General features: G+C 47.3%; 2 protein-coding genes across 2 annotated transcripts in view; both read left to right on the top strand.

Moving 5' to 3' along the window:
- Positions 1-1611: 1611 nt before the first annotated feature.
- PRRG3 (proline rich and Gla domain 3) lies at positions 1612-7253 on the top strand. The gene is made up of 4 exons (XM_060756169.2): positions 1612-1738; positions 3231-3284; positions 3535-3698; positions 5725-7253. The coding sequence occupies exons 2-4, from the start codon at positions 3278-3280 to the stop codon at positions 6331-6333; spliced, it is 780 nt and encodes a 259-aa protein (XP_060612152.2). The 5' UTR covers positions 1612-1738; positions 3231-3277; the 3' UTR covers positions 6334-7253.
- A 9553-nt stretch (positions 7254-16806) lies between these two features.
- LOC132762923 (mitochondrial fission factor-like) overlaps positions 16807-22006 on the top strand; it is a 9006-nt gene continuing 3806 nt past the window's right edge. Inside the window, exon 1 of the mRNA XM_060756170.2 lies at positions 16807-17448. Coding sequence (XP_060612153.2) covers positions 17262-17448 — 187 coding nt within the window. The 5' untranslated portion in view covers positions 16807-17261. The remainder of the gene's footprint in view (positions 17449-22006) is intronic.

Genomic DNA, 22006 nt, shown 5'->3' with positions numbered 1-22006 from the left:
TTATTATTATTTAATAAAGATTGTTGTTATTATTATTAGGCTAACTACTCATTTAGAGCTGGAGACTTGTGCAGTCAGGGATGAAACCCAATATTTAGAATAGTCAATAAAACAGAAATAGATGTTTTTCTGAAACTCCCTGCCTTTCTCCACTATGCAGCAGATAATGTACGAACCCACACGATCTTCGATCATCTGGAGAGGCCCTGCTCACGCTCCCGCCTCCTTCACAGGCGCGATTGATGGGGACAAGGGAGAGGGCCTTCTCAGTGGTGGCACCCTGACTCTGGAACTCACTTCCCAAGGACATCAGACATGCCCCAACTCTGGCAGTCTTTAGGAGGAGCCTGAAAACATGGTTGTTCCAGTGTGCCCTCCCAGAATAAGGAAATCTCTCAGCAATATGCCCTCAAAATGCACTTTATCAATGATTTAGGATTAACTGCATTCTCTCATCTCTCTTTGAAAACCTTATCCCAATTATATCACTACCTCTGAGGATGCTTATTTATTTATTATTTATTTATTTACTTTATTTCTATACCGCTTTTCTCAGCCCTCAGGTGACTCAAAGCAGTGAACAACATCAATACAAAGCATTACAAAACAGTATCAGGCAATTAAAACAATTATAACATAAATCACTAACTTCAGTATAACAATCAATAGCGCTTCAACAGTAAAATCAGAATCCAGTCCCGTCATCCATTATTCCATATTCCTATGTTCAATTACACCGTTTAATCAAATGCTTGTTTGAATAGCCAGTTCTTCACTTTCCTCCAAAACGCCAGCAAGGAGGGGGCCAATCTGATATCTACAGGCAGGGCGTTCCACAGCCGAGGGGCCACCACAGAGAAAGCCCTGTCTCTCGTCCCCGCCAAATGTACCTGTGATGCAGGCGGGACAGAGAGCAGGCGAAACGTCAGGAGAGAATGCCTCTAAACCATGGCCATATAGCCCGAAAAAACCTACAACAACCCAGTATATCCTATCTTGTTCATGCCCAGCATTATTTTTTAAATTTTAAATGATTACATTTGGTCCGGCCATAGGTTTTTAAATGCTGTGTGTTACTATTTTTTGTTTATTGCTTATTTTTTGTTTATGTGATTTATATTAATTGTATTGTACTGATTTTTTTGTTAATTGCTTTTGTTTATTTATTTTATTTTTATTTTTTATTTTATTGTTTATTTTGTTTACTGTGGGCTTGGCCTCATGTAAGCCGCACCGAGTCCCTTGGGGGGATGGTAGCGAGGTATAAATAAATTATATTATTATTATTATTATTATTATTATTATTATTATTATTATTATTATTATTATTATTATTATTATTATTATGGAGGAAGGCCCTTCTCCTTCCTGAGGAGAGAGCCCTTCCCTGGCTGGGGCTGCCCTGTCCTGCCTTCTGAAGCGCTGCACCAGCGGCCCCTGGTGGCCAGAGAAGGCGACGCAGGCGCTGTCCGCGGTGCTGAAGCGAGCCCAGGCCGGAGACTCCACTCTCCAGAAAGCTTTGCGACTCCCCCTTCCCTTTGGGCTCCGCTCTGACGTCAGTAGCTGGGTCCGGCTTCCCCCGCGGCCCTGATTGGCCACGACGCGCTCCCCGGCCACGCCCCAGAGGACCCCCGCCCCTTCTCCTTCCTCCCGCCCGACGGGCGTCTCCCGCCGCCGGACGGAGCCAAGCCGCCTGCTTGCCCCCTTCTTCTGCTTTAGGCGGGGCGACGGGGCCGAGGTGAGGGCCAGCGGGGAGGGGGGCGCAAGGGGAAGCCTTGGGGTGCCCTATTCCCTCTAATTGAAGTGTGTGTGGGGGGGGGGGGTTGTCCAGGTGAGGCGCAGCTTCTGCTGGGAAAGGTGGCCTGACGTCAGAGGCTGCCTCCCCCTCACGCCTCCTCGCTGTTGCCATGGCAACCTCCTCTTCCTCCTCCGGCGGGAGGAGGGGGAGGCTCCCATTCAGTCTGGGGGAGCCCCTCCCTCCCTGCTTCCCTCCCTCTTCATTCATACATCTATTCCTCCTTATTCCGGACTAGCCGTCCCCTGCCACGCGTTGCTGTAGCCCAGTCTGTATATATGTGTTTTGTGTGTGTATATATTTGTGTATATATGTATTTATGTGGTTATGCCAGAGCCCCCAGTGGTGCAATGGGTTAAACTGCTGAGCTGTTAAACTCGCTAACAGAAAAATCGCAGGTTCGAATCCAAGGAGCGCGGTGACCTCCCGCTGTTAGCCCCAGCTTCTGCCAACCCAGCAATTCGAAAATATGCAAATGTGAGTAGATCAATAGGTACCACTCCGTCCTGTTGATCTACTCCGGCGGAAAGGTAACGGTGCTCCATGCAGTCATGTAGCCACATGACCTAGGAGATGTCTATGGACAACGCCGGCTCTTGGGCTTAGATATTGAGATGAGCACCAACCCCCCCTCCACCTGCTGGAGCCCCCAGTGGTGCAGTGGGTTAAACTGTTGAGCTGTTAAACTCGCTAACAGAAAGATCGCAGGTTCGAATCCAAGGCGAGGGGTGAGCTCCCGCTGTTAGCCCCAGCTTCTGCCAACCTAGCAATTCGAAAATATGCAAATGTGAGTAGATCAATAGGTACCACTCCGTCCTGTTGATCTACTCCGGCGGGAAGGTAACGGCGCTCCATGCAGTCATGTAGCCACATGACCTAGGAGATGTCTATGGACAACGCCGGCTCTTGGGCTTAGATATTGAGATGAGCACCATCCCCAAGTTAGACACGATTAGAATTAATGTCAGGGGAACAATGTGGTTTTGTGCATGCTGTTATTGTTGTTGCTAGCTATTTTTGTTATGTTGTTTGATGCTGTTTTAATGGTTATTGTTTTAATTGTATTCTGCCTGGACTTGGGCCCCATGTAAGGCACCCTGGGTCCCTTCGGGGAGATGGAGGCGGGGTAGAAAAATATAGTTGTTGTTGTTGTTGTTGTTGTTCTTCTTCTTCTTCTTCTTCTTCTTGAATTGAAATGTATTTATTTTATTTTTTTGTTTTTTTACATCTCTTCCGCTGTGTTTTTCAGTGTTTTTATGAGTGATGGTTACTCGTTGGCCTGATAGGTGTATTGTGTCCAAATTTGGTGTCAATTCCCCCAGTGGTTTTTGAGTTATGTTAATCCCACAAATGAACATTACATTTTTTAAAATAAAGATTTCCTTTCCTTGCCCTGACTCCTCCTCCCTATTTCCCCTTCCTCTTCTCCTGACAGATGGGCGGAGACCCCAAGTGACCCCGCGTAGACGAGGAGGACGGACCATGGCCAGTAAGTGCCCATGTCTGTGTATGTGTGTTTTTTTTGTCGTGTCAGGAGCAACTTGAGAAACTGCAAGTCGCTTCTGGTGTGAGAGAATTGGCCGTATGTGTTGATGTGTATGCATATGCGTATGGAGGGAGAGAGAGGGGGCTGAGGCGTGGAGGGGAGCCCAGTTGGAGGGGTAAAAGGAGGAGGTAGGGGGTGCAGGGCTCCTCCCCCTCATTGCCCCCCTTCTCTCCCCCCTCCCTCCGCCCCTTAGCCTTCCTTGCAGCCCAGAAGGCCCACTCCCTGCTCCGGCGCCGCTTGCCCCGGGCCAATGCCTTCCTGGAGGAGTTTCGGCAGGGAACCCTGGAGCGCGAGTGCCTGGAGGAGATCTGCAGCTTCGAGGAGGTCAAGGAGGTCTTCGAGAACAAGGAGAAGACGGTAGGGAGTGGGACCCCCTCCACTGCATTGCATTCCGTTGCATTCTGAAACCCAACACATTCCACTATGGCTACTGATGGGGGGTGGGCATCTGTGACTGCACTTGGTTAGAGGCCCTTGCCTTCCCTGGCTGCTGCCCCGGAATCCTTTGCGTAACTTCCCAGGATGCACCTGGACGGGCAGAGCTGACCTGAACCCCTCTTCTCCTTTGGAACTCAACCACATCCTGAGCAAGTTTATTATCCTCATCAAGGAAACAGGTACACAGATGAGGTAGCATGTCAGAAAAGCCCTCTGTTCTGCCTAATACTGCGACCCCTGAATACAGTTCCTCATGTTGTGGTGACCCCCAACCATAATATTATTTTTGTTGCTACTTCATAACTGTAATTTTGCTACTCTTATGAATCGTCATGTAAATATCTGATATGCAGGATGAATTTTCATTCACTGGACCAAATTTGGCACTTTTTCCTTTGTCTTGGTAGGGGGTTTGATTGGATGGCTCATGAGGTCTCTTGGAATCATAGAGTTGGAAGAGACCTCATGGGCCATCCAGTCCAACCCCCTGCCAAAAAGCAGAGAAATTGCATTCTAAGCACCCCCTGACAGATGGCCATCCACCCTCTGTTTAAAAGCTTCCAAAGAAGGAGCCTCTACCACACTCCAAGACAGAGAGTTCCACTGCTGAACAGCTCTCACAGTCAGGAAGTTCTTCCTCAGGTTCAGATAGAATCTCCTTTCTGTAGTTTGAAGCCATTGTTCTTCATTCCAGTTTCAGGGCCGCAGAAAACAAGCCTCCTCCCCGTGACTTCCCCTCACCTCTTGACACATGGCCCTCATCCTGTCTCCTCTAAGCCTTTTCTTCTGCAGGCTAAACATGCCCAGCTCTTTAAACCACTCCTCACTGGGCTTGTTCTCCAGACCTTTGATCATTTTAGTTGCCCTCCTCTGGACACATTCCAGCTTGTCAACATCTCCCTTCAATTGCAGTGCCCAGAACTGGACACAGTGTGATTCCAGGTGTGATCTGAGCAAGGCAGAATAGAGGGGTAGCATGACTTCCCTGGATCTGGACACTAGACTCTGTTATTCCGCATCCTAGTCTCTGTAGGTCTCTTCCAACTCTAGGATACATCCAAATTTGAATACTGGTGGGGTTGGGGGAGGGGATTTGATTTTGTCATTTGGGTGCTGTAGTTCCGGGGATTTATAGTTCATCTCCACTCAAAGAGCATTCTGAACTCCACCAACGATGGAATTGAGTCAAACTTGGCACACAGAATTCCCATGACCAACAGAAAATACTGGAAGTGTCTAGAGGGCATTGACCTTGAGTTTTGGAGTTGTAGTTCACCTACATTCAGAGAGCACTGTAGACCTAAACAATGATGGCTCTGGACCAAACTTGGCATAGATACTCAATATGCCTAGATTTGAACACTGGTGGAGTTTGGGGAAAATAGATCTTGACATTTGGGAGTTGTAGTTGCTGGGATTTATAGTTCACCTACAATCGAAGAGCATTCTGAATTCCATCAATGATGGAATTGGACCAATCTTGGCACACAGAACTCAAATGACCAACAGAAAATATTGGAAGGGTTTGATGGGCATTGACCCTGAGTTTTGGAGTTGTAGTTCACCTACATTGAGAGAGCACTGTGGACTCAAACAATGATGGATCTGGACCAGACCTGGTTCCTAAGACCATCAGAAATATGTGTTTTCTGATGGTCTTTGGAGACCCTTCTGACACCCCCCATGTGACCCCCCAGGGGTCCCAACCTCCAGGTGGATGGTCTTTGATGACCCCTCTGACACCCCCCTCATGACCGCCCCGTGACTCCTCCAATTTCTTTGCAAGGTTTGTCTGAATCTAGTTTTTTGACGTCGTGGAAAACCTCGTGATGATCTCATTTGCTCTCCTGCCGAGTTCAAGGTCTTCGAACTGCTAAAGCTGTTGCTGCTGTTGCTGTTTTGCCTTCTTAAAAGCCTTTTCCTTTCTGGAATGCCTCCCCTACAGATGGAGTTCTGGCGCGGCTACGCTTTCTCAGTCAAGGACCCAGGCAGCAGCGAGGGCTCTGGCCGTTCGGACGCCATGTACGTGGCGGTGCCCCTGCTTGGGGTGGCGCTCCTCATCGTCATCGGCCTCTTCATCATCTGGCGCTGCCAGCTGCAGAAGGCCACACGCCACCGGCCCTCCTACGCCCAGAGTCGCTACTTGGCCAGCCGCGGGGGGAGGGGGCTTCCCCGGGTGATGGTCTACCGTGAGGCCTCCCAGCACGGCCACGGTGAGGCCCATGCGGCCCGGGAACACAGGGACACTGGCACCACTACAGCCTCGGTCAGCAGCAGCAGCAACACTGGTGGCCGAGGGGGGCCTGGTGAAGGCCGGTGGGGGCAGAGGGCCCCTGGCCCCTCGGACAGTTCCCTACGGCCCCCCTCTGTTCCTGTCCCACCCCGGCTTTCCAGCGCCACCCCTCCCCCCTCCTACGAAGAGGTGACCGGACAGCCAGTGGTCAGCAGCGGAGGCAGCGGGAGCAGCAGCGCCTGTGAGGAGCCCAGCCTCTCCTACAGTGACCCACCACCCAAATATGAGGAGATTGTGGCTGCTGTCACTGCCGCAAAGTAGCTGTTGGATGCTGCCCACTCCCTGTCTGAGCCTTCAGGACACACCAGCCGGCGCCGCCACAGAGCAGCCTTATTGCCCCCTTCACCAGCGTCCCACTGGTGCCCGACCCCCTTTGCTTGTGGGGCAGGACTGAGACACCCAATGCCTCAAGCAGAGGACCCTGAGCTGCGAGGCAGTGGCCTTTCAGGAAGCGGCAGTCTCTCTTTCTCTCTGTGGGGCCCGAGACGAGGGTGCCCCCAGGACCAGGCTCTTCAGCTATTGGACTTGCTTGAGGATGGGGCTCCTCCTCGCGAGGGCCAAGGGACAGTGTGGGAGGACTGTCCTGGTCTCCACTTTGCATTTGGGAGGCATGAGGAGGGTTTCCTGGTCCTTCCAAGTGTGAGTCTGTCCTGGGAAGGCTAAGGACTGCTCCTCCACCTCCTCATCCTCCACTTTGCACTCCCTTTGGGCCTGCTGCTCATATCCTTACCCCTGTGCTGCTTTGCTCTCCCTAGTGATGCCCTTCTGCCTCCCCCTCAGCACCACTCAACTTCCCTATCCAAAAAAGTCTGTCCTTTCCTCTGTTTGCCATGATCTGTATGACAAGGCTACCCCACTCAGAAAAACGCTGATGTTTACAGACACATCCCTGGCCTCTCCTGCCCATTGCGAAGGCTGCTCTGGGCAACTCCTCCACCAAGCCCCTTCCTCCCCAAGGGCCTGCTAGGCAATGGAGCTGGACTAGAGGAGGGCCTGGCCCACGGCTCCCTGCCTCCCCATCCTCCACACACACACACACATAAACACACACACACAGATGTACGCAGATGCTCTCGCACAGAGACACCTCCTTTTCAATGGTGCTAAGCCAGATAATATCTGTGGTCTCTTCATGTGTGCTGCTTTGTTGTATTTATACATTTTGTTTAAACCAAGAGAAATGGTGATTTCAAATGGGAGCTGGGTGGGTTATTCCTCGCGTGGGCCAGAGACATGGTGATACAACTGGGGCGCGGGGAGGGGGGGATATTTTCTCCACCAACACCTCTGCTGATCCTCAGATTGCCCCTTCGCCGTTGAGAATACCCCACAGACCTCTCTCTCTGCCACTCTGGGGGATGGGGGTGGTCTTCATTGAGTGTTGGGTTTTTTTCCCACAAACCCCAGGCATGTAGCCAGTGGGGGGCTTGGGGGGCTTCAGCCCCCCCCCCCGAAATTCTCATGGTGGTCCGCGAGAAGGCCTTACTGGTACATTATTTAAACTGTTATGTTTATTCATATCATGATCTGATCACCATGCTCAATATATCCCATATGCATGGGGTATTGGGGTAACGATACAAAAGGTTTGCTAGGGTAGACCCTCTTTCACTCATCCCCCCCCCCCCCCCAAACCAAAATCCTGGCTACGGACCTGACAAGCCCTTTGGCCTCCCTTGCAGTCAGACTGGCAAACCCAAAGCCAGACCAGGATATGGGGCTTGTTGACACTGGAGCCATTTCCAAAACAAAAGATGGAACTGGTTTGTGCAGTTGATATCAAGCAGCCCAAAGCACCTCTGTCTTGGGATGTGTGTGTGTGTGTGTGTATGCATTGAAGCTGGAGAATCTCCCAATGGAAGCTGAAATTGGACTGATATTGCCTTCTCATTGGCTGGGACATTATGGGAGTTTACTTATGGGATTTTTCTGGCATCACAACAGCTCCATTTCTGAAACACTATAAGATGCCATACATTTCCAACAGCTTTGCAAGGCTGGGGTTGGGGGGTGTCCATTCCAGTCAGAAACTACAAGAGCTGCAGTGAGCTGCAGAAGGCCCTGGGAAGGCCACATGTCCAAGGGAAGAGTGTTGGGTTCACCCTCTGTGCATTTGGGCCTCCTTCTCTTACTCAACAGAAGGCCATCAAATACCGGATTGCCAGCTATGAGGCCCACTTGCTGGCTTCCAAAACATGACTGCCATTCTCTTTCCTATTCGTTTTGTGGTGCGTCTTTGTGGCAAGACTCATGGTGAAGATTTCAGAGGCGGAGTGTTTGGGAATCAGAGCTGTTAGGCTCAAAATAACCCTCAGTTATTTTGAGGGTGAGTCCACCATAAATATAGCAGAGTACCAGGAGTAAACTTCATAACCAGAAGAAACTTACATGTGATGAGCTGGGATAAGCTTCTATTCTTTAGGATGGATCAGGACTGCAGAGTCAGAACTTTAGTTTCAAAAGTATTTGTTGGGGAATCTGAGTTGTGCTCAAAGCTTAACTGTCAGTTGAACTGTTTCCACCATAAATATAGCAGAGTACCAGAAGTAAACTTCATAACCAGTAGAAACTTACATGTGATGAGCTGGTATAAGTTTCTATTCCTTAGGCTGGATCATGACTGCAGAGTCAGAACTTTAAGGTTCAAAAGTATTACTTGAAGTAAAAGAAATACATTCTTGATAGAAAAGGTCTTGGAGCTAACTCGCTTATTAAATCTTATCTAAAAGGGTAAAAAGTTTTTAAAAATCCATACAGCTACATTTTGCCTAAAGAGAGAGGCAAAATGCGTCCTCACTTGAAAGAAGAAAAAGGCAGAAGAGGCAATGGCGAAGACCGCATGGTCAACCCAGGGCAATGAAAGTTCCTACACAGAATTCCATTGCTACATCTTCAAAGGGGAGGAGTCAGTGGCTAGCAGGAGTAGGAAAGAAAAAGCTCTTTTTGGTAAACATGCATAGGAATGTGAGGAGGAATCCTATCTGTACTGTAGCTACTCATTGAGGACTTGAGACTTGATACAAAAGACTTGTGCAGTCCAGGGATGAAACCTAGTACTCTGAAACACCTGTAAGTTGCCATACATTTCCAACAGCTAAACAAGGGGGTGGGGGTGTCCTTTCCATGGCCTTCCATTCCAGCCAGAAGCCACAAGCACTGCAGGGAGGCCACATTTTCAAGGGAAGAGTGTTGGGCACAGCCTCTGTGTATCCAAGCCTCCTCTAACTCAACAGAAGGCCATGAAATCCCAGATTGCGAAGCTGTTCAGAGGCGGAGTGTTGGGGAATCTGAGCTGTTAGGCTCAAAATAACTCTCAGTTGGGGTGATTCCATCATAAATATAGCAGAATACCAGAAGTAAACTTCATAAACAGCAGAAACGTACATGTGATGAGCTGAGATAAGCTTCTAATCCTTTGGATGGCATACGATTTCAGAGTCAGAACTTTGGTTTAAAAGTATTTATTGAAGTAAAAGAAATAGATTCTAGATCGAAAAGCTCTTGGAGCCAACTAGTTTACCGAATCTCTTCTTCTTCCTTTTTTGTATTTTAATTTTTTATTGTTTTATAGTGTATATAGGAAACAAAAATGAACAAAAGAAAAAAAAACCCTAAATCTCATCTTCTAAAGAGGTAAAAAGTAAAAAAAAAAATCCATGCAGCTACATTTTGCCTAAAGAGAGAGTCAAAATGTGCATCCTCACTGGAAAGAAGAAAAAGGCAGAAGAGGCAATGGTGGAGACCACATGGTCAATCCAAGGCAATAAAAATACCTTAAAGAAGAAGTTCCCACACAGAATCCCATTGCTACATCTTCAAAGGGGAGGAGACAGTAGCAAGGAGGAGGAGAATGAAACGCAATGCTTCTTTTTTTATATAAACATGCATAGGAATGAGGGGAGGAATCCCATAGTCTTATCCTATCTGTAGTCCAGTTACTCATTGAGGATTGGAGACTTGATACAAGAGACTTATGCAGCCCAGGGATGAAACCTAACACTATATTTCTAAAATACCTGTAAGATGCCATACATTTCCAACAGCTTTGCCAAGCAAGATATCTCCCAAGGCTGGGGTTGGGGGTGAAGTGTCCTTTCCAAGGCTATTAGTTCCAGCCAGAAGCCACAAGCTTTGTGGTGAGCTGCAAAGGCCCAGGTGAGGCCACATTTCCAAGGGAAGAGCATTGGACCCAGCCCCAGTGTATCCAGGCCTCCTTCTCTAACTCAACAGAAGGCCATCAAATCCCAGACTGCGAATCTGTTCAGAGGTGGAGTGTTGGGGAATCTGAGCTGTTAGTCCCAAAATAACCCTCAGTTGGGGTGATTCCACTATAAATATAGCAGAGTATCAGAAGTAAACTTCATAACCAGCAGAAACTTACATGTGATGAGCCGAGATAAGCTTCTATTCCTTAGGATGGCGCAGGATTTACTGAGGTAAAATAAATACATTCTTGATAGAAAGGGTCTTAGAGCTAACTAGCTTACTACATTTCATCTTCTAAAGAAGTAAAAGGGTAAAAAACCCATGCAGCTACATTTTGCCCAGAGAGAGGCAAAATGTGCATCCTTGTAGGTAGAAAAGTAGAAGAGACTGGAAAAAAGTGGAGACCACATGAGCAACCCCAGGGCAATTAAAAAAAATCTTTAAAAAGGAAGTTCGCTCAGAGAATTCTATTGTTACATCATCAAAAATCCATGCAGCTACATTTTGCCTAACGAGAGAGGCAAAATGTGCATCCTCACTGGAAAGAAGAAAAAGGCAGAAGAGGTAATGGCGAAGACCGCATGGTCAACCCAGGGCAATAAAAATACCTTAAAGAGGAAGTGTGACTGTATGTGATATTATGGTTGGAAACCGGTCTGAGTCCCTCAAGAGAGGTGAGAAGGTAGGTATACAAAACTTTTAAATAATAATAATCAAAGGAGAAGGAGACAGCAGCAAGGAGGAAGAGTTAAGACAAAGCCCTTTTGGGAAACATCCATAGGAATGTGGGGAAGGGAGGAGCAATCCCTCAGCCTAATTCTATCTCTAGTCTAGCTACTCATTGAGGTCTAGAGACTTGATGACACAGGAGACTTGTGCAGTCCAGGGATGAAACCCAACACAGAGCTTGCCTTCCAAGCACAAAGGACTCCTGCTCATCTGGAAGAGCTGAGTTCAGCCTTGTTGGGGGTTGGCCAGAGATTCCAGCCTCCAGGTTGCTCCTGAAGACATCCCGCACAGGTACGAGCTCTCTTTTCACCTTCCTGCCTTTATCTGCATGTAGCTGAATCTGTGCGCTTAGAGGGAGAGCCACAGTCTTATCCTGATAATACTCCATTCTTTCTCATACCAGGCCTCACCTAATCCCGCAGCCTAATCCTATCTCTAGTCTAGATACTCATTGAGGACTGGAGACTTGATGACACAAGAGACTTGTGAAACACCTGAAAGATTCCATACATTTCCTTTGCATTGCCTTTCATTCCAGCCAGAAGCCACAAACACCGCAATGACTTGCAGAAGGCCCTGGGGAGGCCTCGTTACCTAGGGAAGAGTGTTCCACCCAGCCTCTGTGCATCCGGGGCTCCTCCTCTTACTCAACGGAAGGCCATCAAATCCTAGATAGTGACTCATGAGGCCCACCTGCTGGCTTCAGAAACGTGACTGCCATTCTCTTTCGCGTTCCTCGTGGCAAGACTCATGGCGAAGCTCCTGTGGGGTTTTCGGAGGCAGAAACAGCATGGCTTAATACAAAAAAATGCATGAAACTGATGATCATTGTGACATCAGATCAATGCTGGTTTACCAACTGCCTTAAAACAGACAGCAGGAAGCTTAGGGATTAGAGCCAGGTAGAATGCCTGAGGGTTTAAGAAAGGTTCGAGACCCCAAAAAGAAACACAGCAGCCGCACTTCCTCCGTTTTAAAGAAATACGCATCTGGAGCCCCCAGTGGCATGGTGGGTTAAACCCCTGTGCCGGCAGGACTGAAGGTTTGAATCCAGGGAGAGGCGGATGAGCTCCCTCTATCAGCTCCAGCTCCTCATGCGGGGACATGAGAGAAGCCTCCCACAAGGATGATAAAAACATCAAATCATCCAGGCGTCCCCTGGGCAATGTCCTTGCAGACGGCCAATTCTCTCACACCAGAAGCGACTTGCAGTTTCTCAAGTCGCTCCTGACACGACAAAAAAAGAAAAGAAAGAAATACGCATGCAAAAATAACTAGCTCAGACACAAAAGTAAAAGGTAAAAAAAGTTTACTTACAAAGCTTGCATGATGTAATTTCATACAGGTAACATACTCCTTGGTTACAGTCGGAGTAATGAATCAGGCCTTAAGGTGATGAGCAGGCCGTCTTTCCTCCAAAAGTTACATCTCAGCCAAAAAACAAAGAATCAAAGAGAGGGTCAAAGAAGCAAATGAGGTGGGGGGGAGGAATAAATCCTCTTTATATAGCCTTCAAAACATGTGCCCAGAGGCTTACTTGACCTAATAAACATCTCAAATGGTAGTCAAGTCATTAACTTACATGCATATTCAAATAAGGGGCAATAAATTTTGGAATGTAAAGAGGTCCCATTACAGCAGGGACAAAACAAGAAGAGTCTCTTCAGAAATGTGCGCAAGATTGCTTTACTCCAAAGATGGCTTGCCCAAAGTCACCCAGTGGGTTTCCCTGGTTATTTATCATCCCAGAAGCAAACCAAACACTTGTATTGAATTTTTTAAAAAATACACACACACAAAGTTTGAAAACTTGACATTCTATTAGATGTCCTTTGACCAGTAGCTGGCCACTTGGAGTGCCTCTGGTGTTGCTATAAGAAGGGCTTCCATTGTGCATGTGGCAGGGCTCAAGTTGCATTGTAGTAGGTGGTCAGCCGTTTGCCCTTCTACACACTTGCCTGATTCCACTTTGTAGCCCCATTTCGTAAGGTTGGCTCTACATCTTGTGGTGCCAGAGTGCAGTCTGTTCAGCGCATTCCAAGTCACCCAGTTTTTTTGTGTGCCCAGGAGAGAGTCTCTCAGGGCAAGGTTTAGGGTTTGGTATCAGTCATTGATTGAGGTTGTGGGGCAAGAGTATGATAGCTGGGACCCTACGCTAGTTCACAACACAGGTCTGAATTAATGAAGGGAACACGTGTGCGAGTGAGCGGAGCGAGTAAGAGACGCAGCTGGGAGAGGTCAGCAGTGAAGTAATTTAATTCATGTGTGACAGAGTGAAGTAATGTAACAGTTATTTAATGTTAAATGGTAAACAGAGGCTTACAAAGACCTTAAATGGGATAGAAATGAGCTATCTGTGTCAAAAGATTGGTCGTATTTCCCCCCTCCTTTTTATCCTTCCTTCCATTGCAATGACTCCGCGGCAGCTGCATCTCTCACATAGTGCACTCACTTGTGCACATGTTCGCCTAATTCAGAACTGGGTTACGCAACCAGCGTAGCGTAGAGTTCCAGCTATCATACTATTGCCGGTGCTGGGTTTTAGATTTCCCTGGAGGGAGAGAGGGATTCCAGGCCCGATTGCCAGAGTCACAAACCAGCGCTTGGAAGCATTGGGAATGCATGCCTTTCAAGGGGGCAGTTCGTTGGGTGATAGTACGATAGCTGGGTCCGGAAGTTCTGAGTATTACGGAGATGCCACAAAGGCATCTGTGAATAAGGGAAGAGAGGGGGCGGAGTGAGAGTGGGAAAGCAAAGGAAGGATAGAAAGGAGGGGACGCTTAGGGTAAGGGTTAGGGCAAGGTTTAGGGTTTGGGTTAGGGTAAAGATTAGGGTTTGGGTAAGAGGTTAGGCTTAGGCTTACAGTACGGTTAAGAGTTAGGGTAGGGGTTAGGGTTTCACCATTAAAGAACTCTTACATTCCTTCTATATTATCTGTCTCCGGCCTGGCATACATTAGTTAAGTTGGTGATAGTATGATAGCTGGGTCTGGAAGCTCCGAGCATTACGGAGATGCTGCAAAGAAATCTGTGAATAAGGGAAGAGAGGGGGTAGGTGGGAGCAGGGAGAGCAAAGGAAGGATAGAAAGAAGGGAATGCTTAGGGTAAGGGTACGGTTCAGGATTAGGGTTTGAGTTAGGGTTACGGTTAGGGTATGGTTTAGGGTTAGGGTAAGGTTTAAGTTTTGGATTTGGGTTAGCATAAGGGTTAGGGTAAGGTTTAGGGTTTGGGTTAGGATTAGGGTAAGGGGTTAGGCTTAGTCTTACGGTACGGTTCAGGGCTAGGATAAGGGTTAGGGTTTCACCATTAAAGAACTCTTACATTCCTTCTATATTATCTGACTCTGTCCTGGCTTACATTAGCTAAGTCTCTCTTGTGGAAACAGTGCTCCTGAAAGAGCAATGTGGCATCTCCATAACACTCGGAGCTTCCGAACCCAGCGATCATACTATTCCTGTCTGCCAAGATACAAGTATGTGTTTTCCACCTATGCAATCATGAAGCCAACAGGAAGTTGAAAGTCACCCGGGAAGGTCAAGAGTTTGAACATTGTTTCCATCCTAAATATCTCAGTGTCACCTTCGATCGAACACTAGCATATAGGAAACACTGCTTGAAGCACAAAGAACAAAGCAGCTGCACGCAATAACATCCTGCGTAAACCTACTGGCAGCACATGGGGTGCAGACCCAAAATTAGTAAGAACATCAGTCCTAGCCTTGTCGTACTCAACTGCCGAGTATGCCTGCCCTGTTTGGCATAAGTCTGCCCATGCAAAGCAGTTGAAAATAGCATTGAATGAAACATGCAGAATAATCACAGGATGTCTTAAACCTACACCTGTTGATAAACTCTACAAGGTAGTTGGTATTGCCCCCCGGATGTGCGATAGGAAGTTGCTGCTAAATGTGGGAGATATAAGGTTGAACACTGTGAAAGCCACCCACTACATGGCTACCAGCCTCCTCCCAGTAGACTCAAATCAAGGAAAAGCTTTATGAGAACTACCACTCCTCTTGGCGTCCCTCCAGCAACAGCAAGGTTATCCCTCTGGGCAGCTAAATCAGGAAATCCCAACTGGATGGCAACCTACGAGGGTCTTCCTCCAGGGGTGAACCAAGAATGGACAACTTGGAAGTCCCTGAACAGACTCAGAAGTGGAGTGGGCAGATCAAAAGACAACCTGGCAAAATGGCATGACCTAAAAGAATCCCATACCTTGTGTGACTGTGGAGCAGAACGGACAACTCCGCATCAGTATGGTTGTCCGCTACGCCCTGCTTCATGTACAGAGGCTACAGACAAAAGATATTTTGGGCCAAAAGATATTTAGCCGATATTTTTATCGGTTTTCTACTAATTTATGCAATGCTTTGGATACGAAATAAATAACCATCCACCGGTGGAGCTCTTCCGGAGGGAGGAGAGGACTGAAGGTGCACCTATGGGCAGGGACGGCTCAACCCATTATGCAAAGTAAGCATTTACAGTATAATGTATTGTCGAAGACTTTCATGGCCGGGATCACTGGGTTGTTGTAGGTTTTTCCGGGCTATATGGCCATGTTCTGGAGGCAATTTTTCTCCTGACATTTCGCCTGCATCTATGGCAAGCATCCTCAGAGGTAGTGAGGTCTGTTGGAAGTAGGAAAAATGGGTTTATATATCTGTGGAATGACCAGGATAATGTTTCAGCTGATCACCTTGATTTGCATTCAATGGCCTGGAAGCGCCTGGGGGGAATCTCTTGTTGAGAGTGATTTTATGTGCCTGATTGTTTACTCTCTGTTGTTTTGCGGTTGTAATTTTTGAGTTTTTTTAATACTGGTAGCCAGATTTTGTTCATCTTCATGGTTTCCTCCTTTCTGTTGAAATTGTCCACATGCTTGTGGATTTCAATGGCTTCTCTGTGTAGTCTGACATGGTGGTTGTGAGAGTGGTTGTGAGAGTATATAAACCCATTTTTCCTACTTCCAACAGACCTCACTACCTCTGAGGATGCTTGCCATAGATGCAGGCGAAACGTCAGGAGAAAAATTGCCTCCAGAACATGGCCATATAGCCCGGAAAAACCTACAACAACCCATTTACGCTCGGCAGCCATGATTTTAACAGGAGTGGAGCGCAGGGAGCATACAACCCCCCTGTTGCGCCAACTCTACTGGCTACCGATCTGCTACCGGGCTGAATTCAAAGTGCTGGCGTTGGCCTTTAAAGCCCTAAACGGTTCGGGCCTAAGCTACCTATCCGACCGCATCTCTGCCTATGAACCCACCAGGACTTTGAGATCTTCCGGGGAGGCCCTGCTCTCGATCCTGCCTGCTTCTCAAACTTGGCTGGCGGGGACGAGAGATAGGGCCTTCTCGGTGGTGGCTCCTCGGCTGTGGAACACCCTTCCTACGGACATTAGACTAGCACCATCTCTAATGGTATTCTGCAAAAAGGTGAAGACCTGGCTGTTTGAGCAGGCGTTCGAATAATTAGTGGAATGATTGGTTAATGAACACTGGAATGGAACAATGGATGTCGAATCTGGAACATGTTTTTGATGACGAGACGACAGTGAATGGGTATTGTAGTAACTGTTTATTAATTGTGTAATGTGTTAGGTTGTTAACTGTTTTTATACTGTAGCACTGAATTTTTGCTGTTCGTATTTGTTGTGAACCGCTGTGAGTCGCCTTCGGGCTGAGAACAGCGGTATATATGTAAGGTAAATAAATAAATAAATAAATAAAATTTACAGTATAGTTGATTTTGCCCAGGGGCGCTCTTGAGGTGCTCTGGGGGGAAAATAGACCTTGACATATATGAGTTGTAGTTACTGGGATGTATAGTTCACCTACAATCAAAGAGCATTCTGAGCTCCACCAATGATGGAATTGAACCAAATATGGCACACAGAACTCCCACGACGAACAGAAAATATATATCAGTGATTGGTTGGGGTGGGCACCAAAATACTGTTTGTTTACCGTTGAAAATTGCCTAGGGCCACCTCTGCCTATGGCTGTTCCGGCTTCCCAGGGCGCGGGAGGCGTGGCGGCTATTAGCCAATGGCGGCGCGGTCCGGCTCTGCTGACGTCACCGGCGGAGGACAGCTGAAGAGGGCAGACAGGTGCGCCAAAACTTCCCAAAAGGCAAGAAAAGAAGGGAGGGGGGTAGTTAAGCGGGGCGGAGAGGGAGGGTCGCGCTTGACTTCTGCTGCTTCTCTGACCCTTTAGGCGAAGAAGACCCTCTCTCCCTTCCCCTCCGAATGTGGGTCCCAGTCCCGGTGGAAGGCGCCCCTCCCTACGATGCGAGCTTCACGGAGGCCATCAGCCACCGGATGCGGGTCCCGCCCCGCCTGAGGGCCCCGGGCCCCGAGGAGGAGGAGGCCACCCCGGAAGAGGCCCTGCCCCCTTCTTTCCGGATGTATATCCCCGAGCGGCTCTGCCTTGCAGGTAAGGGCGGGGTCAGGGAGAGAGGGAGGGGGGCAACCCCCCCCCCAAAAAAGAAGAGGAGGTTGGGGAGCATCAAGGGAGAAGGTGGTCCCGATCAAGCCCCAGATTCCCCTTCTCTCATAAGACTTTACCAAACTCCAAGGAGAAAGGGACGCGGGTGTTTGCTCACAGCTTGTGCATCACATCACATCTTAGGAAGGCAAAGGGAATTCCCCCAGGCAGTAAGCAGCCAGACCTTGAAAATGCAAGGCCATTACATGCCAATCAAAGTGGCCATTTGCAACCTTTATTTATTTACTTACTTACAGATCTCGATAAAATAGTGAAGAGTAGAGACATCAGACTGGCAACAAAGATCCGCCTAGTCAAAGCCACGGTATTCCCTGTAGTAACCTACAGATGTGAGAGCTGGACCTTAGGGAAACTGAGCGAAGGAAGATCGATGCTTTTGAGCTGTGGTGTTGGAGGAAAGTTCTGAGAGTGCCTTGGACTGCGAGAAGATCCAACCAGTCCATCCTCCAGGAAATAAAGCCCGACTGCTCACTGGAGGGAAAGATACTAGAGACAAAGTTGAAGTACTTTGGCCACATCATGAGGAGACAGGAAAGCCTAGAGAAGGGAATGATGCTGGGGAAAGTGGAAGGCAAAAGGAAGAGGGGCCGACCAAGGGCAAGATGGATGGATGGCATCCTTGAAGTGACTGGACTGACCTTGAGGGAGCTGGGGGTGGTAACGGCCGACAGGGAGCTCTGGCGTGGGCTCGTCCATGAGGTCACGAAGAGTCGGAGACGACTGAACGATTGAACAACAACAATCCTTACAGAGGGAGGTCAACCCTCCTGTTCAAGGAACTCCACTGGCTGCCGTTTATTTTCCGAGCCCAATTTAAGGTGCAGGTGCTTACCTACAAAGCCCTGAACAGTTTGGGACCATCCTAGCTGCGTGACCGCATCTCCGTCTATGAACCCACACGTTCACTTCGTTCATCCGGAGAGGCCCTGCTCGTGATTCCGCCTGCGTTGCAGGCGCGCTTGGTGGGGACACGAGACAGGGCCTTTTCCATGATGGCCCCCTGACTCTGGAACACCCTCTCAAAAGATCTTAGACAGGCCCCTACATTGGCAGTCTTTAGAAAGAACTTGAAGACCTGGCTGTTCCGATGTGCCTTTCTAGATTAGGAATCTCCAATAACAAGTCCCAGAAGCACTTTAGTAGAATTAAGATTGCTGCACACCGCACACTGCACTTACCCTATAATCCTTACATATCTCCTGTCAGATCAGCACTTTTAATCTTGTACCCATTACTCTGTCCCGACCCAGTTTTATAGTGTCTTGATGTATTGTTTATTGCTTGTTGTTAATATTGCCTTAACTGTTTTTAATTTGCATTAGGTGTTGTATTGTTGTGTTGTGTTTTGAGGCCTTGGCCTTCGAGTCCTTCGGGAGATGCTAGCAGGGTACAAATAAAGTTAATAATAATAATAATAATAATAATAATAATTTATTTATTTACTTTATTTATATACCGCTTTTATTTATTTATTTGTTTATTTATTTAAAAGTCTTGTATACCGACCTTCTCACCTCTCTTGAGGGACTCAGACCGGTTTCCAACCATAATATCACATACAATCAATAAAACATCATAATACATATTACAGAAAAACATTAAAACAGCAATTACAATCAATAACTATAATGGTCAGTTGTCACACTAAAATCGCTGCTCATCATCCTCCATCCATATCTCAGGGTGTTGGCTCACTCGTCGAATGCCTGTCTCCATAACCAAGTCTTCACCTGTTTCCTAAATGTCAGGATAGACGGGGCGGTTCTGATCTCCAGTGGGAGACATTACAACATTGAAACAATTAAATGGCAAAAATACAATCATATGATTACAGTGGTCAGTCGTCATCAAAGTCATTATTCGTCGTCATCCATCCATATCACAGGATCATGGCTCATTCATTGAATGCCAATCCCCAAAGCCAGGTTTTCACCTGTTTCCTGAACGTTAAGATCGAAGGGGCAGTTCTGATCTCCAGTGGAAGGGAGTTCCAGAGTCGAGGGGCCACCACCGAGAAGGCCCTGTCCCTCGTCCCCACCAGACACGCTTGCGAGGCCGGTGGGACCGAGAGCAGGGCCTCTCCAGACGATCTTAATAATAGGTTCTTGTGGGTTTTTTCGGGCTATAGAGCCATGTTCTAGAGGCATTTCTCCTGACATTTCGCCTGCATCTATGGCAAGCATCCTCAGAGGTTGTGAGGTCTGTTGGAAGTAGGAAAAATGGGTTTATATATCTGTGGAATGGCTGGGGTGGGGCAAGGAGCTCTTCCCTGCTGCAGTTAGGTGTGAATGTTTAGCTGATCACCTTCATTAGCATTTGAAGGCCTGCCTGAGCCTGGGAAAATCTGTTGCCTTGAGGTGTTAATCTGTGCCTGGTTTTTTCCTCTCTGTTGTTTAGCTGTTATAATTTTAGAGTACCAGTATGCTACCAGTATTAAAAAACTCTAAAATTATAACAGCTAAACAACAGAGAGGAAAAAACCAGGCACAGATTAACACCTCAAGGCAACAGATTTTCCCAGGCTCAGGCAGGCCTTCAAATGCTAATGAAGGTGATCAGCTAAACATTCACACCTAACTGCAGCAGGGAAGAGCTCCTTGCCCCACCCCAGCCATTCCACAGATATATAAACCCATTTTTCCTACTTCCAACAGACCTCACAACCTCTGAGGATGCTTGCCATAGATGCAGGCGAAACGTCAGGAGAAATGCCTCTAGAACATGGCTCTATAGCCCGAAAAAACCCACAAGAACCTAGTGATTCCAGCCATGAAAGCCTTCGACGATCTTAATAATCTTGATGGTTCATAGGGGAGAATACGTTCGGAGAGGTAAACAGGGCTGGAGTCGTTTAGGGCTTTATAGGTTAACACCAGCACTTTGAATTGTGCTCAGAAGCTAATTGGCAGCCAGTGGAGCTGGTGTAACAGCGGAGTGGTGTGCTCCCTGTACCCAGCACCCGTTAGTAGTCTGGCTGCCAAGCGTTGGACTAGTTGCAGCTTCCGGGCAGTCTTCAGAGGCAACCCCACGTAGAAAGCGTTGCAGTAGTCTAAACGGGATGTAACCAAAGCGTGGACCACCGTGGCAAAGTCAGACTTCCCAAGGTACGGGCGCAGCTGGTGCACAAGTTTTAATTTTGCAAAAGCTCCCCTGACCACCGCCGAAACCTGGGGCTCCAGGCTCAGCGATGAATCTAGGAGAACTCCCAAACTGCGAACCTGCGCCTTCAGCCCTCAGGCGACTTCAGCCCTCAGGCAACTCAAGGCGGTGAACAACATCAATACAAAACAGCACGAACAAGTATAGGGCAATTAAAAACAATTGTAACATAAATCATTAAACATCTGTATAACAATCATTAGCGCCTCAACAGTAAAATCAGAACCCAGTCTCATCAGCCATTATTCCATATTCCTTGTTTGCGTCACCATTATTTTTAATTTTAACCTATTACATTTTGCCCGGCCATTGGTTTTAAATGTTCATATGTCACTGTTGATTGTTTATTGATTATTTTTTGTTCATGTGATTTATATGATTTGTATTGTATTGTATTGATTGTTTTATTGATGTTTTGCTTATTGATGTATTCTGGGCTTGGTCTTATGTAAGCCACATTGAGATTATTATTATTATTATTATTATTATTATTATTATTATTATTATTATTATTATTATATTCACACTTGCCTCAAGCAGAAAGTGAACACAATCTGGCTCTCAGTATTTTAAAAAAACAGGCAGGGTTTGAAGCTGCAAGGCCATTAAATGTTAATCAAAGTTACCATTCGTAACATTGACAGTTGCCTCAAGCAGAAAGCAAACACAACCTGGCTCTCAGAATTAAAAAAAAAACAGGCAGTAACCAGCCAGGCTTTGAAGTTGTAAGGCCATTAAATGTTAATCAGAGTGGCCATTTGCAACATTCACACTTGCCTCAAGCAGAAAGTGAACACAATCTGGCTCTTAGTATTAAAAAAAACAGGCAGGCTTTGAAGCTGCAAGGCCGTTAAATGTTAATCAAAGTGGCCATTCGCAACATTCACACTTGCCTCAAGTCAAGCAGAAAGTGAATACAATCTGGCTCTCAGTATTAAAAAAAACCCAGGCAGTAACCAGCCAGGCTTTGAAGCTGTAAGGTCATTAAATGTTCAATGTATTGTCGAAGGCTTTCATGGCTGGAATCACTAGGTTCTTGTAGGTTTTTTGGGGCTATAGGGCCATGTTCCAGAGGCATTTCTCCTGACGTTTCACCTGCATCTATGGCAAGCATCCTCAGAGGTAGTGAGGTCTGTTGGAAATAGGAAAATGGGTTTATATATCTGTGGAATGACTGGGGTGGGGCAAAGAGCTCTCTGCTGAAGCTAGGTGTGAATGTTTCAGCTGATCACCTTCATTAGCATTTGAAGGCTTGGCTGAGCCTGGGAAAATGTTCTGTTGAGAGGTGTTAAGATGTGCCTGGTTGTTTCCTCTCTGCTGTTTTGCT

This window comes from Anolis sagrei, chromosome 10, assembly GCF_037176765.1.
Source record: "Anolis sagrei isolate rAnoSag1 chromosome 10, rAnoSag1.mat, whole genome shotgun sequence".
NCBI lineage: Eukaryota > Metazoa > Chordata > Lepidosauria > Squamata > Dactyloidae > Anolis > Anolis sagrei.
This window is presented reverse-complemented; position numbering and strand designations above follow the sequence as displayed.

What these genes read in the sequence shown, in the direction of transcription:
- PRRG3 (XM_060756169.2), top strand. An exon ending in TCGAGAACAAGGAGAAGACG is followed by an intron (nt 3,699 to 5,724) that starts GTAGGGAGTGGG and finishes CCTCCCCTACAG; the next exon opens with ATGGAGTTCTGGCGCGGCTA.